General features: G+C 43.0%; 1 protein-coding gene across 1 annotated transcript in view; it reads left to right on the forward strand.

The window, feature by feature from the left end:
• LOC147015170 (transient receptor potential cation channel subfamily M member 1-like) overlaps positions 1 to 15,460 on the forward strand; it is a 102,932-nt gene that overhangs the window by 2,323 nt on the left and 85,149 nt on the right. The window contains exon 3 of the mRNA XM_085849095.1: positions 13,387 to 13,481. Coding sequence (XP_085705221.1) covers positions 13,387 to 13,481 — 95 coding nt within the window. The remainder of the gene's footprint in view (positions 1 to 13,386; positions 13,482 to 15,460) is intronic.

Genomic DNA, 15,460 nt, shown 5'->3' on the forward strand with positions numbered 1-15,460 from the left:
GAACCTTGGATGACCCCATTAACTTTTGGGTCCAATTGGATCAAAGGTCAAGTTCACGAAAAGATCAAAATCGTTTTTCGCTCATAACTTCGTCAAAAATGATATGATTTACTTCAAACTAAGCTTATAATGAACCTTATTCTATTTTCACTTATAATCCTACCCATTCCTATAGTGAAAAATGCATATTTGTGAAGATCGGTAGGGTCCGAAATTTTGGGGGTCATGGCCATCGGTCAAAATTGCAAATTTCCTTTTAAACTAAAACATGGTTACGAAAATACAACTTTATGGGAAAACGGCTGGCTCAAACACTGTCAAATTGTATCCACAGGTGGTTAATGAACCTCAGACGACTCCATTAACTTTTGGGTCCAATTAGGTCAAAGGTCAAGGTCAAGTCACGAAAAGGTCAAAATCTTTTTCGCTCATAACTTCGTCAAAAATAGTTTAATTGACTTCAAACTCAGACTAAAATATTCCTTATTCTATTCCTCATAATCAACATTCAGGTTAAGGATATATAAAATTTAAATTTGATCCCCAAAATAAGTTTATGCCTTAAATGGGCATGATTTGTTGTGCCTGGCACCACTTGTTTATTAGGGTACCTCATTCTGACAGGGAACCCTCTTGTTTTTCTTCTGTTTATTTCCTTATTTATTTTTTATTATTTATATTTTTCCACCGGCAATTTTGCGGGTTCTTTCGCTTTAAAAATCATTTTCTCAGGAATGGTAAGTCCGATCGACACAAAATTTTCACCATAGTATGTATCTTTTTTGATAGCAAACTTAAGTGGTAATTGTGATGTCATAGGTCACGTGGTACGGGCGCCATCTTGAAAAAACCGAAAAACTTTGGACCTCTGTATCTCTGAAACTTTCCAGGGTAAAAATGTTTTCGCTTCATACATTTGAATAAGCTCCTCAAGGGGAACAGGGGTGATTTTTCGTGAGGTCATCGGTCAAGAGGTGTGCCGGTCAAAATTCGTTAGGTACAACTCTTCATAGGAAAAATCTGAAATTTCTTGAGCCTCATCTGCACAACAATTTACCGTAGAAAAAATATATTATGACATCGTAGGTCACTTGGTACGGCAGCCATCTTGTTTTGGGAATTTTTTTTTTTTAATTTTCTCCAGAACGGCTAAACAGATTGAGGCGAGACTTTACACACATTTCGCATGAGGTCCTTTATCAAGTTTGTTAATTTCTTATTGATTGGTCATACGGTTTGGCGGCCATCTTGAATTTACCAAAAACCTTCAAACATCTCCAGAACGGCTTGTCAGATCAAGGGGAAACTTCACAAACCTATTGGCCATGAGTAGGGATAGGAATATAAGTTTGTTCATTTCTAATTGATAGGTCACATGGTTTGACAGCCATGTTGGATTCATGAAAAATATTAAATAATGTTTTCTCTTGAATTACATAACCTATCGAAGAGAAAATCTGCAACTATCATCCTCCATGATGTCTGCATTCACAGTAAAAATTATGACGTCACAAGTCACATGGTTTGGCGGCCATCTTGGATAGAAAAACTGACCTTATCCGATTTATACGAAACTTCACACACTTGTTAGGGTCCCCAATGGGAAGCTGAATATAAATTTATGATGTTATAGGTCACATGGTTTGGTAGCCATCTTGGATTGAAAATGAATAAATTTTTAAAATCTTCTTCTCCAGAACGGCAAGACAGATTGAGATGAAACTTCACACATATATTCCCCATGTGGTGCTTTCTCAAGTTTGTTAATTTCTTCTTGATCGGTCACATGGTTTGGCAGCCATCTTGAATTTACCCAAAAACCTTCAAACATCTTCTCCAGAACGGCTGATCTGATCAAGGGGAATGTCCGCGTTATGTGTGATACACGTATTGCACATGAGTAGGGAATACAAGTTTGTTAATTTCTAATTAATAGGTCACATCGTTTGGCAGCCATGTTGGATTTAAGAAAAATATTGAATAATGTTTTCTCTGGAACAGCTTAACCTATCGAAGCGAAAATTTGCAACTGTCATCCCCCATGATGTCTGCATACATGGTAGAAATGATGATGTCACAAGTCACATAGTTGGGCGGCCATCTTGGATAGAAAAACGAACCTTTTCCGAAAAACACGAAACTTCACAGACATGTTCCTCGACACAGTTGAAAGCAGAATCTCAATTTTTTTGTCATCTCATGTATCTCATGTTGTATCAAGGGCCAAGGTCTGGAAAGTGCACACGAGTAGTGAATATAACTTTGTTAATTTCTAATTGATAGGTCACATCGTTTGGCAGCCATGTTGGATTTAAGGGAAATATTAAATAATGTTTTCTCTGGAACCGCTTAACCTATCGAAGCGAAAATTTGCAAATGCCATCTTCCATCAATTCTGCATACATGGTAAAAATTATTACATCACAAGTCACATGGTTTGGTGGCCATGCTGGATTTAAGAAAAATATTAAATGTTTTCTCTGGAACGGCTTAACCTATCGAAGCAAAAATTTGCAACTGTCATCCCCCATGATGTCTGCATACATGGCATAAATTATGACATCACAAGTCACATAGTTGGGCGGCCATCTTGGATAGAAAAACGCACCTTTTCCGATTAACACGAAACTTCAGACATGTTCCACGACACAGTTGAAAGCAGAATATAAATTTTTTTTGTCATCTCATGTATCTCATGTTGTATCAAGGGCCGAGTTCTGGGTAGTGCACACGAGTGGTGAATATAACTTTGTTAATTTCTAATTGATAGGTCACATGGTTTGGCGGCCATGTTGGATTCAAGAATTATATTAAATAATGTTTTCTCTGGAACCACATAACCTATCGAAGCGAAACTTGGCCAATATAATCTACCCCCATGCCTGCATGCACGTTAAAAATTATGACGTCACATGTCACATGGTTTGGCGGCCGTCTTGGATAGAATAACGCACTTTGTCCGATAAAGACGAAACTTCACAAACGTGTTCCACTTCACGATTGGAAGCAGAATTTAAATTTATGATGTCATAGATCACATGGTTCGTCTGCCATCTTGGATTGAAAATTAATAAATTTTAAAAATCTTCTTCTCCAGAAAAGCCAGACAGATTGAGGCAAAAATTCACACAAACTTTCCGCAAGACATCCTTTCACAAGTTTGTTAATTTCTAATTGATAGGTCACATGGTTTGGCAGCCATGTTGGACTCAATAATTATATTAAATAATGCTTTCTCTGGAACCACATAACCTATCGAAGCAAGACTTGGCTACTATAATCTCGCCCCATGCCTGCACATATGTTAACAAGGACAAATGTGTCCAAGAGCCACGTCCTAAAGGTTTTGTCTTCACCAGAAGAAGAAGAAGAACAAGAACAAGAACTTAAGAAGAAGAAGAAGAAGAAGAAGAAGAAGAAAAAACCAACTTCCGATATTTCTTCCGCCGGCAATCACATGCCTTGACGGAGACAATAGCGAGACCAGTCATGGACGAGCGTCGTTCATGACAAGAAAATAGTGTATTTATGAAATTACAATACATTAAATGGAATAATCTTTAAATAGTAACGTGAACTTTTCGAAACTTTAAAGCTAATCTCCAAATATATTTAAAAGTTCATGATAGACGGTCTCAAAAGGCACCCTCAATGCGAGGATGTGTACAAGTGTTTAGTATTTAAGGCTATACGGATCCTGTATATGAAATAGTCGAGTCCTAAAGGATCTGTCTTCACCAGAAGAAAAAGAAGAAGAAGAAGAAGAACAACAACAACAACAACATCGCCGAGCTCTCTTAATTTTAATTTAGAAGAAGAGTAAATAATGAAGAAGAAGAGTAATAAAATGAGGAAAAAGAGTAATAAATGAAGAAGAAGAGTAGAAATTGAAGAAGAAGAGTAAATAATGAAGAATGAGAAAAAATGAAGAAGAGTAAAAAATAATGAAGAAGAAGAGTAAAAAATGAAGAAGAAGAAGAAGAAGAGTAAATAATGAAGAAGAAGAGAAAAAATGAATGAGGAGTAAATAATGAAGAAGAAGAGTAAATAAAGAAGAAGAGTAAAAAATGAATGAGAAGAAGAAGAGCAAAAAATGAAGAAGAAATGTAAATAATGAAGAAGAGTAAATTATGAAGAAGAAGAGTAAATGAATGAGAAGAAGAGTAAAAAAATGAAGAAGAAGAGTAAATAATGAAGTGCTAAAATAAGACATGATAAAAATTATGACGTCGTCACATTGTGTGGCGGCCATCTTGGATAGAAAAACACACCTTTTCCGATTAACACTAAACTTGACAGACGTGTTCCATCACACAGTTTGAAGCAGAATATAAATTTGTGATGTCATAAGTCACATGGTTCGTCAGCCCTCTTGGATTGAAAATTAATAATTTTTTTTAATCTTCTTCTCCAGAACAGCCGGACAGATCGAAGCAAAAATTCACGCACACTTTCCCCAAGACATCCTTTCACAAGTTTTTTAATTTCTAATCGATAGGTCACACGGTTTGGCGGCCACGTCGAATTTACCCTAAAACCCTCAAACATCTTCTTCTCCAGAAAGGCCGGTCAGATCGAGGGGAAACTTCACGTACGTATCGCACCCGAGTGGTGAATATAAGTTTGTTAATTTCTAACCGATAGGTCACACGGTTCGGTAGCCACGTCGGATTCAAGAACAACATTAAATATCGTTTTCTCCGGAACCGCTCATCCTATCGTCGCGAAACTTTGCGACCGTCGTTTTCACGTCGTATCAAAGGCGTCATCTACGGGTACCCGGTCATCACTGCCAGCAATTATAAAGTGGCAGTTCTAGTTATTATTATTTTTATTATTACTATTACGTGCGTGGCCATATGTGCAAACAAAAAAAAACTTTCAAACCGCGTGCCAGAAACAACAACCACCCAGGCCATTCCTTCGCTCTCGCGTGCCCGTACGTGCGTGGCCGTATGTGCAAAAAAAAAAACAAAAAAAAAACTTTCAAACCGCGTCCCAGAAACAACAACCACACAGGCCATTCCTTCGCTCTCATGTGCCCGTACGTGCTTGGCCGTATGTGCACAAAAATAATAATAATAAAAACTTTCAAACCGCGTGCCAGAAACAACAACCACACAGGCCGTTCCTTCGATCTCGTATGCCTGTACGTGCATGGCCGTACGTGTGTGGCTGTACATGCCAAAAAAAAAACTTTCAAACTGCGTGCCAGAAACAACAACCACACAGGCCGTTCCTTCGCTCTCGCGTGCCCGTACGTGCGTGGCCGTACATGCAAAAAATAAAAATAAAAAACTTTCGAACAACCACACAGCCCTTCCTTCGCTCTCGTAAACGATGACTGGATTGGGGCATTGTGTTTATCTATAAATGCGCATAAGAAATCGAGAAATTATTAGAATCCACGAAGTCATCACTATCCGGAAGTCCATACGTTGTAACCCGTAACGGGGAGCGTGCTCTTTCCCCTTCGGCCACGCCTACGCAGCAACATGTCCTGTCATTGGTAACTAAGGCGCCCTTTCCCCATCGGCCACGCCTACGCAGCAACGTGTCCTGTCATTTGTTTGGTAAATAAATAGCCATAACTTGGGAACCACTTGTCTGATTAATATCAAACCTTGAAAAGGAACATACTCAGGTCCCCAGCAATATACCTAGCAAGTTTCAATTAGATCGGACCAGTGGTTGTCGAGAAACAGCGGTCACACATACACACACGCACACACGCACACACACACAGATTGCTGGAATTATAGATAGATTATCTCTATATTAATACTGAAGGACCAATTTTGTGCTCCTCCTCGCGGTCGCGTCACGTTTTTCTCGGTACTCTGACCTGGACTGAAAGAAACATCATACCTGTAAGAGTGCATCGCACATAGTGGCGAGAGTCAACTTTCAAATCTGAAGCAGAATAAACACTTTTCGGTTTACATTCGTTTACATGGCGACGTGTGACGTCACCGCTGAGAGGTGTAAGGACGTCATGACATCATCGGTCATTCGCTGACGTCATTACGTCTGTCGTTGACACATTAACAATGCGCAAGGACAAACATTTCGTTGAGTGGGAATATACTGTTACGGCTGTGGAAATTTGCAATACACCAGAAAGGTCCTCAGGTTAGATATATCGATAAGTTCATGTGCAGTTAGTCCACACCCGTTGTTTAGAGGGAATATGTGTGATTCATCCGGGCTGCGACGCTTTGAGTTAAACATTTTTCTTTACCTATCGTTATTTTGGAACAGCCACGCCATCTCAACAACCACGCCATCCACACCACAACGCCACTAAAGGAGCAACGAAACCAGCCCCACCCAAATTTCTCCTCCGGTAAACAAGTTTGACGGTTGGAAACCAGCCCCACCCCAATTTCTCCTCTGGTAAACAAGTTTGACGGTTGGAAACCAGCCCCACCCAAATTTCTCCTCCGATAAACAAGTTTGACGGTTGGAAACCAGCCCCACCCCAATTTCTCCTCCGGTAAACAAGTTTGACAGTTGGAAACCAGCCCCATCCCAATTTCTCCTCCGGTAAACAAGTTTGATGGTTGGAATTTCTCTGGAATGTTCCTCCCCCCCACCCACGCGCCGCGAAGGGTGGGGCAGGCGCAGGAGAAATAAAAGGGCAAGAGGAGCGCCTGAAGAAGAGCGCGGATAGCAGAGACTTGGGGCAGTCGTGTGGAAGTCTTGGTCGTCGTGGTCTTGGTCCAAGTCTGTCGTGGTCCAAGTCTTCGTCGTAGACAGACTTGTGGCAGGCAGGTGGAAGTCTTGTCCTAGTGGTCGTGGGGAAAAGGCGTCACGACCTGCCCACCGTTGCAAGGCCCGCGATCGGGCGCGGCTGTCCTAGTGGCCGTGGGGAGAAGGCGTCAGACCTGCCCACTGTTGCAAGGCCCGAGATCAGGCGCGGCTACGCCATTTGCCGTGGGGACGAGACGTCGCTACCTGCCCACCGTCGCACCACGAGAGTGCGGGTAAGATCCTTCAGTCTCGTGGGCCTTTTCGGTCATCCACGGCCCACGGCCATAAAGGTCTACGGACCCCGTCTACCCCCTTGCCTGTGAGGGAGGTCTTTCTTTGTTTTTGTATGCATGCTGTGGCACCGTGTCCTGCCAAGTAGAAACTGTGTAAGTGCTTGTAAATAATAATTATAATCGGTCGTATTGCTTGGCCTTCTATTTGTCGCTTGTATATTGCATGACTGTATACGTGTTGCCGGAATAAATGTCCTTGTGTGCAATGTATCCCGTTTGTCGCGTCCTCCTTTCACCCCATTGAAATGCCATCTTGCATCGTGTAATGAGTAGTGGGTTTTAGGCACCCGATAAATAATCTGATCCGTCGAGGTCGGCGATAACACTGCTCTGTTATCACTGCAACACGGAACGAACCGCTAAAGCTGTTCGTGTCCTCGGATGACCTGCGGCGAGGTACGATCACCCGGTCGACCACTCGCGCAGGTACTGAGGGAGGTCGAATTTGGCGAGCAACCCTATCCTGCGCGGGTGGGCAATTGGCACGATCGTGGTGAGGTTAACCCCCACCCGTGACTGGCTCCTGGCAGTAGTTCCAGGAGGGTCACGACTGAATTGTCCGTCCAGTGGGCGACGCGGCTGCCATTAGAGGTACGCGGCCGATCGCACGCCAGGCGGGCCAGAATTTGTAACACTACTTACCATCTCCAGTTTTTTTGCACGGACAACTGTACGTCGCGTTCTTGAGAGCCAGAAGTTTTGACACGGTGTACGTCAAAGGAGACACGTGCACAAATCAGGGGACTTCTTCACAAGGAGTAGTGTACACCAAAAATGTCGTGTACAAGGACGTTTTGTTGGCCTCATTAGGTAAGGCCATGGAGTACATCGACTGGGATCCGGCTCTTACAAGAGCCGCCACTGGTTGTCATATTGGGCTCATGGAACGGAATCCGTCTGTGACGGGGTTTCAGCTAGTTATTATTACAAGCCGGGAGGCGACGATGGTGCGCGGACATTATTGAACAATGCCACGATAGGTACATTTGAGTTAGTGGAAGCTTTTGAGGAAGCCCTACCCAAAAACTTATCTCTTCCGTCAAAATTGACGAAATCAAATCGGATTTTTTATATGTTGTACTTAAGGACATTACGCACAGCATCTAGGAAATGAAATTGCGAGAAAAAAAAATGGAGAAAATCAATAAAAAATAAATAAAAAGTTCAAGTGGACGTGGCTCCGCCCACAAGGGGCGTGGGATGCCCCTCATACAAAAAGACACAACTAGACCATGGTATCTTGCTTGTGTCCAAGTTTCATCAAGATCGCATCAAACGTCACGGAGCTATGCTCTGGAGAGAGTCACAAACAGACAGACAACCAGACACACAGACACAACGAAAATACTGGTCACTGCTGGTGCCCACTAACCAATTATTACGTAACAAAATGATGCAAACCAAAGTGATCAAATATATGACCGTTTTTACAGCCATTTTTCCCTGCTGTGCAGGGGTTTTGGCTTTTTCTTGAGGCAAGGTTTTATGGCCGGATGCCCTTCCTGACGCCAACCCTGGTCGCCTCTTACGACACACAGGGATATGGTACACCTATTCTAACCGGGACCAGTACACTGGCACTCATTTCGCCAACCTCGGAAGGATGACAGGCTGAGTCAACCCCCTGGTGTTAATTCAGCAGCCAACAGGGCTTGAACTCAGGACCCTGGGATCCCAAGCCACCATCCTAACCACTAAGCCAACACCAGGCTTTGATCAAATATATACAAACTTTATTAATCCCCTACCAGTTTCACCGGAGGGGGCTACATGGTTTTCAGTCTGTCCGTGATTGGCCTGTGTCTGTTTGTCCGTCCCACCAGTGGGTTTTTTTTTTTTTTTTTTAACTTTTTTCGCCCCATACTTTTTAACATATTCAACTGAAACTTGGTGCATGGCTATATTGTAATAAGTTTCAGAACAAGTTCGAGTTTCAGGGTGTTTCAATTATTTTTCAGTTATGTCCTTTTTAAACTTAAAAAAATCACATTATACATGGGTCAGTGTTCAGCTGCCCTGACCCCACCCCACTACTTCACAGCCATTGGCTGGAGAGCTGGCCTGACTCCACCCCAATAAAATCATGCATGTCATTGCAGAAAGCAGCACAGATCGACAGGCCTCAGGCCTGGGTGCAGGTCCACGGCCCAATGCAATTGGAATTATCCCAGATATATTGTTGCGAATCTGGAAGCCATGAGCACACAACATACAGGTCCTTTAGATCAGTTATATCTATAAGTACATGTTGCCAGTTAGGGTCCCGACCCTAGTATAATGGGTAATTAAATGTTCCTGCGCTGTGGAGTTATTTTAATAGCCAGGCTTTCTTTTCATGTATTTTTACACCACCAACATCAACACCGCATCACCCTCACCTTCACTTCGCTTCCTTCACCTCGCTCTGACCGACGTCAGGGGTGGGCGGAGCCCCTGCAGAAACATGTTGCTGAACTTCCTGTGTGAGAGGCGGTCCCTTGGAAGAAGGAGGAGTTCGGGGAGGAGCCGCGAAGCGGCCATCGACCAATCGGTGTGCAGCGGGTGGGGTGACCGCCACTCAGCCAATCCGGGCCCGCGACAGGAGGAAAGGGCTCCGTGTGACGTCACCACACCCCCGGGCCAATCAAGGGGCTTGCCACCCGTTTTGTTAAATGTTACTGTTACTGGCTAAATATGTAGTTCAATTCCATGAAAGACCAAAATTTCTGGAAAATTCCATATTTTTTGTATGACCTGTCCTCAGTGTCTTTGGTGTTTATGTTCATGACTACCAATTCGCCTCTTGTTGATGACGTGTTAACCACTATTCATCAAAATGGTGACAATTTCACAGCATATATATTTAAATATTTTACTTTACAACCCCAATTTCTTTCCACGAGGGGCCATATCTTTATTACGTATCCAATATGGTGGAGCTAAAATTATAATTGAGAAAAGGAAAGACGATAGGGGAGAGATTGTAGGGGAAGAGAGTGAAGAGTAGCGAGAAGAGAAAGGAAAGTTTTGGAGATGGGAGTAATAGTAAGAATAGAGATTGACGTATGTATGGAATAATCCGTGGGGAAAGGGGGGAGTGTGGAGGAATAAAAACACAAACGCACATAATAAATATCAGGGCGGTTAAAAGTTAACATGCACTTTTCATTGTTGAACATGTAGGATTAGTAGTTCAGTGCTCTATTATTGTGGAATGATATAATCTATAAATTATACCTTGAGCAGGTAATTATATGTAAAACCAAGATGGCAGCCAACAGTCATGTGTGCTGTGCAACAAGAGGTGTTTCATTAAATTCCTTGTGAGAACATCGAACCGGCTGAAGTTCACAGATCGTCTGCACAGTTTGGTGATGCATGTCTTTCGCATAGTTTTGTTTGTTTAAACACTGCAGTGAGTTCAGAAATGCAGGCTGAAAATTTACAAGTGGTCTTGAGCATCCTCGCATGTAAACAGCTGCTGTCACTCAAGCAAATATTAAATGTGTTGAACAGCTAATTTGGGAGAATTGCTGGATCAGTACATGTGAAATTGCAGAAGAATTGGAGGGCAGTGTTGGATCATTCATTCTCCCTTGAATTTCAAAAGTTGGTGAAAGCTGGTATTTCCCAAATAATCTTATATTTGATCCAAATAATTAATGTTACCGTTGCAACAGAATTACTGGAACACTACCAGAGGAGGAAGCATATTGGAGATGTAATGACACCTGGCTCCATAATTTCATTCCAGAGTCAAAGCGAGCCAGCATGAAGTGTTGACATTCTTTTGTCCCCACCACAAAAAAACAACAAATGAAAAGTTCAGTCATGAGCTTGAAAGCCTGTGCCAAAAGTGATTTTTCATGCGAATGGTTTATTGAAATGCAACTTCTTGAATAAACTAGAATTACAATCGGTAGAGCGCAGTCTCGCCACACATGCTCATTCTGAACAAAAATACCATCGTTAACTGAACACGCTGCTATTATGGCCCTAATCATCCATGCACCCTTGTACGTCACACACATTGCTATTAGCCATATATTTATTGATTAATTAATTATTAGGATATTTAAGACCACTTTTTTTCACATTAAGGCTAAATTGTGTCATTGAAGGTGAATATGAAAAAAAAAACATTCAAAATATATTACTCATAACTAGTCGATCATATGTATGTATCAATCTGATAAGCGGTTCTGGAGAAGACGATTTTTTAAAAAACTTTTTCTATTTTTAATCCAATATGGCAATCAGACCACATGACTGATGATGCCATACATTTAATTCTTCACTCACAGCGAGTTGTTGATTAGATCTACTTCATGAAGTTTCAGATTTTTCGGATGAGGATTTTGATTCAATGCTGGATTACCTCTTTTTCCGACTATGTCATCGTTATCACTCTTTATACTCCATGGGGGAGTTTATGACAAATGCCAAATTTCTTTTTTTTTGTTGAGTGGTTTTGGAGAAGAAATTTCCAAATTTTTTTTTTCCTTTAATCCAACATGGCTGACATACCATGTGACCTATGACGTTGGAGTTGTCAATAAAATATTCTCCATAGGGAGTCCCTCCTATGTTTAGAGTTTTTTTGTATTGATCGGATAAGCGGTTGCAAAAGGGGGGGGGGAGAAGAAGATTTAAAGCAAAAATATTTAGACATGAACTGCGCGCGCGCGCGTGCACACACACACACACACACACACACACACACACACACACACACACACACACACACACACACACACACACACACACCGATAGGGGCGTTTTCAATAGTCCGCAACCCCTTTGGGGCGAGACTAATAAATGCAAATGTAATACACCAGTGACTTGTTATGCAATAAAGTAAGACATGCATTGTACAGATGACAGTGATGTGTTCTCTGCACAGGAGAGAGTGAAGGAGGGGTGTGGTGGTGATTTCTCCACATTCAAAGGAAATGCCATTGAGTTTGTGCTGTTTCATTCACCTCATCAGGGCAGCGCTTTTATTTCTGTGTGTGTGTGAGAATGAGGTCATTTGTCAATAAAAAATAATGCCGCATGGAGTCCCGTGAACATGTGTTTACTCCTCCCCCCTCTTCTTTGCTATGTATATAACTCGTAACACAAACCGCTTTCTCAAAATCTGGCGTTCCACCGAGTCTGGTTCTTCTGGCACTGAATTGGTGGTGACTACTTGCAAAGAGCACTTGAATACAGCATGACAGATTATGTAGACCAGTGTTTCTCAACCTTTTTTGTCCCACACCCCACCATGATTGGAGACACTACAGTATATACTACATTTGTATTCAAATGGCTTTATTAAAACTTTATTGCAAATTTTATTCAATTGCTACTCACTTCAATGGGAGCCCTGCCCTTGACGCTGGCTGCAGATTTGTTTGATTTGAGGAACCAATTTTGTCAATTTCAGCCTTAAATCACCACGTTTCGTCATTTCCAGTCAATTTCTCTTTGCTTGCAGCAAATCGGTAACAACACTAAATCCACATTCGACTAAATAAGATGATCGAAAATTTATCAATACTTCTCTTGCCAAAGTAGTCGAGTTTGGGTATTTCTTTTCGCTCTCCTCAGACAGCCACATCATGGTTCCTTTGATCTTGAAAAGAGTTTTCACAGACTCATCTTGCTGCAACTCGCATAACTCCTCTTGGTATTGCTCCGGTACTTCAGATAAATCCAACAGAAATGGCTGAGTCAACCAAGAAGGGAACTCATAGCAAAGCTATGAAAGCGATCATATATTGATTCATTAATTCTGAATCCTCATGCCCCACCAAAATATTGCCATGCCCCACCTTGAGAAACACTGATGTAGACTCTTACCCACAGGTAAAATATAAAAAAGGACCATTGCCACAGATGTAAAAGAGAGTAACAAATAAGAGCTTGCTTCGTTTGCTGTAGCAGTAAGAGTTGTAGGGGAGATTGGGCTGAAATGTCTGTGTGCCTTCCAAAATATGCCTACACGGGTGGTATCGAGGTGCTACCATATCGATGCTACAGGCATGTATTTGTAGTGTATTAAGGAAATGCCTGGAGAAATAAATAGCTGGAGTTTCATAAGCTTACCCATGCGTTATGATTTTCTTCAATAAAATAAACCGTGTCAAATCTCATAGACGTCCAAAGAGTATTTTTCTGTTTGTTCTTCAATCCTATTCTATTAAGAAAGTATTCACAGTAGACATTGACAATGAGGAAGATACTTCAGAGCTATTCTGTTATTCCCTGCTTATCTTATCAATCATTTCAAGTGTTTGTGTGTTTGTTTGTGCATTTGTTGTTGCTCTTTCATGGCCAAATAGTAGCACCTAAAGACCCCAAATGTCGGGTGTAGGTACTTCGGAATCTGGGCAAGGATTTAAGCTTCCACACGTTGGCTTTGAAGGCCGTTCAGATACCACCAAAGGCCACCCAGCCCGCAAGCAAAAGGTAACCACCAGGACGCCAATAATTCCAGAGCTTTTCAATGTCCAAAATATCCCGAAACCACCACCGAGAAAAGCTCACCCGGTCCGGGCATTGCCGGGTACCTCCCCCCCCTACCCCGGGCCCCCCTAATATGCATACACACACATATATATATATATATATATATCTATATACACATATATATTTATATATATATATATATATATATATATATATATATATATATATATATATATATATATATATATATATTGTTACGGTTGTGGAAATTCGTATTACACCATAAAGAGTCCTCAGGTGAGATTTCTCGGTAAGTCCATGTGGAGTTATCCCAAACCGGTTGTATAGAGGGAATATGTGTGATTCATCCGGGTTGCGACGCTTTGAGTTAGCCATTTTTTCTTTCTCTATTGTTATTTTCGACCATTGAGCCACCATCAATGCAAACAGCCACGACCTTTACCTTCACAACTCCATCCTGCAAACATCGCTTCACCGCCATTCCCAAACGACACCATAACCATCAAACCACCACAGAAAACCCTCCACCACCTTCGCCTTTCTCCTTCACAACCAACAACCGCACCACCTGTGAACACTGAACGTCGGGCTGCCGAGGGCCTGTTCGGCGATTGGTGCCAAACGCACCGAGCCGCGAGCGCGAATGGCGGCCTTTCCGGGGGAAAATTCGGATCCAAAATGCTTCACGCCCACTTCCCCTCTGTCCAATGGACGAACACGAGGAGGCTTGGCCCCGCCTCCAAGCGCGTGTAGGGGAAGTCCGTTTATGCAAATATGTGGATCAAGGGAGGTTCACGCCCCTTTTTGCCTGACCAATGGCTGAACAGAGGGTGGCGTGGCCCTACTTCCAATCGCGTTTTGATCCGCATATTTGCATATCGGCTCCTCCTGAGTCCTATAAAGATACAAGCGCAAGGCGACTCGCGAGCGTGAGTTGAGAGGGTGAAGTTGAGCTTGGAGAGAAGTTGCGGAGGAGTTACAGGGAAAACGGCGGACGGCGACGAGGTTGCGGTGTGGGGGTCGCTTGACTCGTCGCGAGATCCAGGCCAGCCAGCCATACCCCTCTCCCTGAGCATCAACGATTTCCCCCCCCATTCGCGCTGAGATTGTGCCGAGGGGGGCCCCGTTCTCCCCCCCCCACCCTAAACGTGGTGCCAACGGGACCGCTCGCGCGGAGCACGCCGGAGAGGACTCGCCGACCACGCCAGGGCACGGAGTCGGGGTGCAGCGGCGCGAACATTGCGGCTTGCCCGCCATCGCGTCACGAGGACGCGGGTCAGACCTCCCTGGTCTCGTGGACCTGGCCGATCCTCCAGGATTCACGTACATTTGGTCTACGGACCTGTCTGCCTCCTCGCCTATGAGGGTGGCTTTCTTTTTTCCTTTGCTTTTGGTGTAAATGCTTGTGGTGGTGCCGTGTGTTAAGTAAAACTGTTTGTGTTGCCCTGTGTCGGTCTTAGTCGGTAGTATCTCTCTTTTACTGTTTCTTTCTGTGCTTGAATACATGCCTTTTATTATTATTATTATTATTATTATTATTATTATTATTATTACTGTCACTGAATATACGTGCTTGCTTTGTGTCCATGTGTCGCGCAATAAAATGCTTGCTTGTTGAACTGTTCCCGCTCTGCTTCATCTCCTTTCTTTTTATTGACTCTCCATCCTGCATCGCATAAGAGATTGGTAGTGGGTGTACGTTCCCGGTAACTAATCTGAACCGTTGAGGTCAACGATAACTCCGCTCGGTTATCTCTGCAGTACGGAACGAACCGCTTAAGCGGTTCGTGTCCGAAGTCGACCTGTGGCGAGGTACGATCGCCCGATTAACCATCCGCGTAGGTACTTCAGTCGGTCGAGTTTGGCGAACAACCCTATCCTACGCGGGTGGCCGATTGGCACGATTGTGGTGAGGTAGAAAGACCCACCCGTGACTAGCTCCCGGCGTTGTTTCGAGA

This window comes from Eptatretus burgeri, chromosome 12 (genome assembly GCF_056783735.1).
Source record: "Eptatretus burgeri isolate ZD-2024b chromosome 12, Ebu_testis_v1, whole genome shotgun sequence".
Taxonomy (NCBI): domain Eukaryota; kingdom Metazoa; phylum Chordata; class Myxini; order Myxiniformes; family Myxinidae; genus Eptatretus; species Eptatretus burgeri.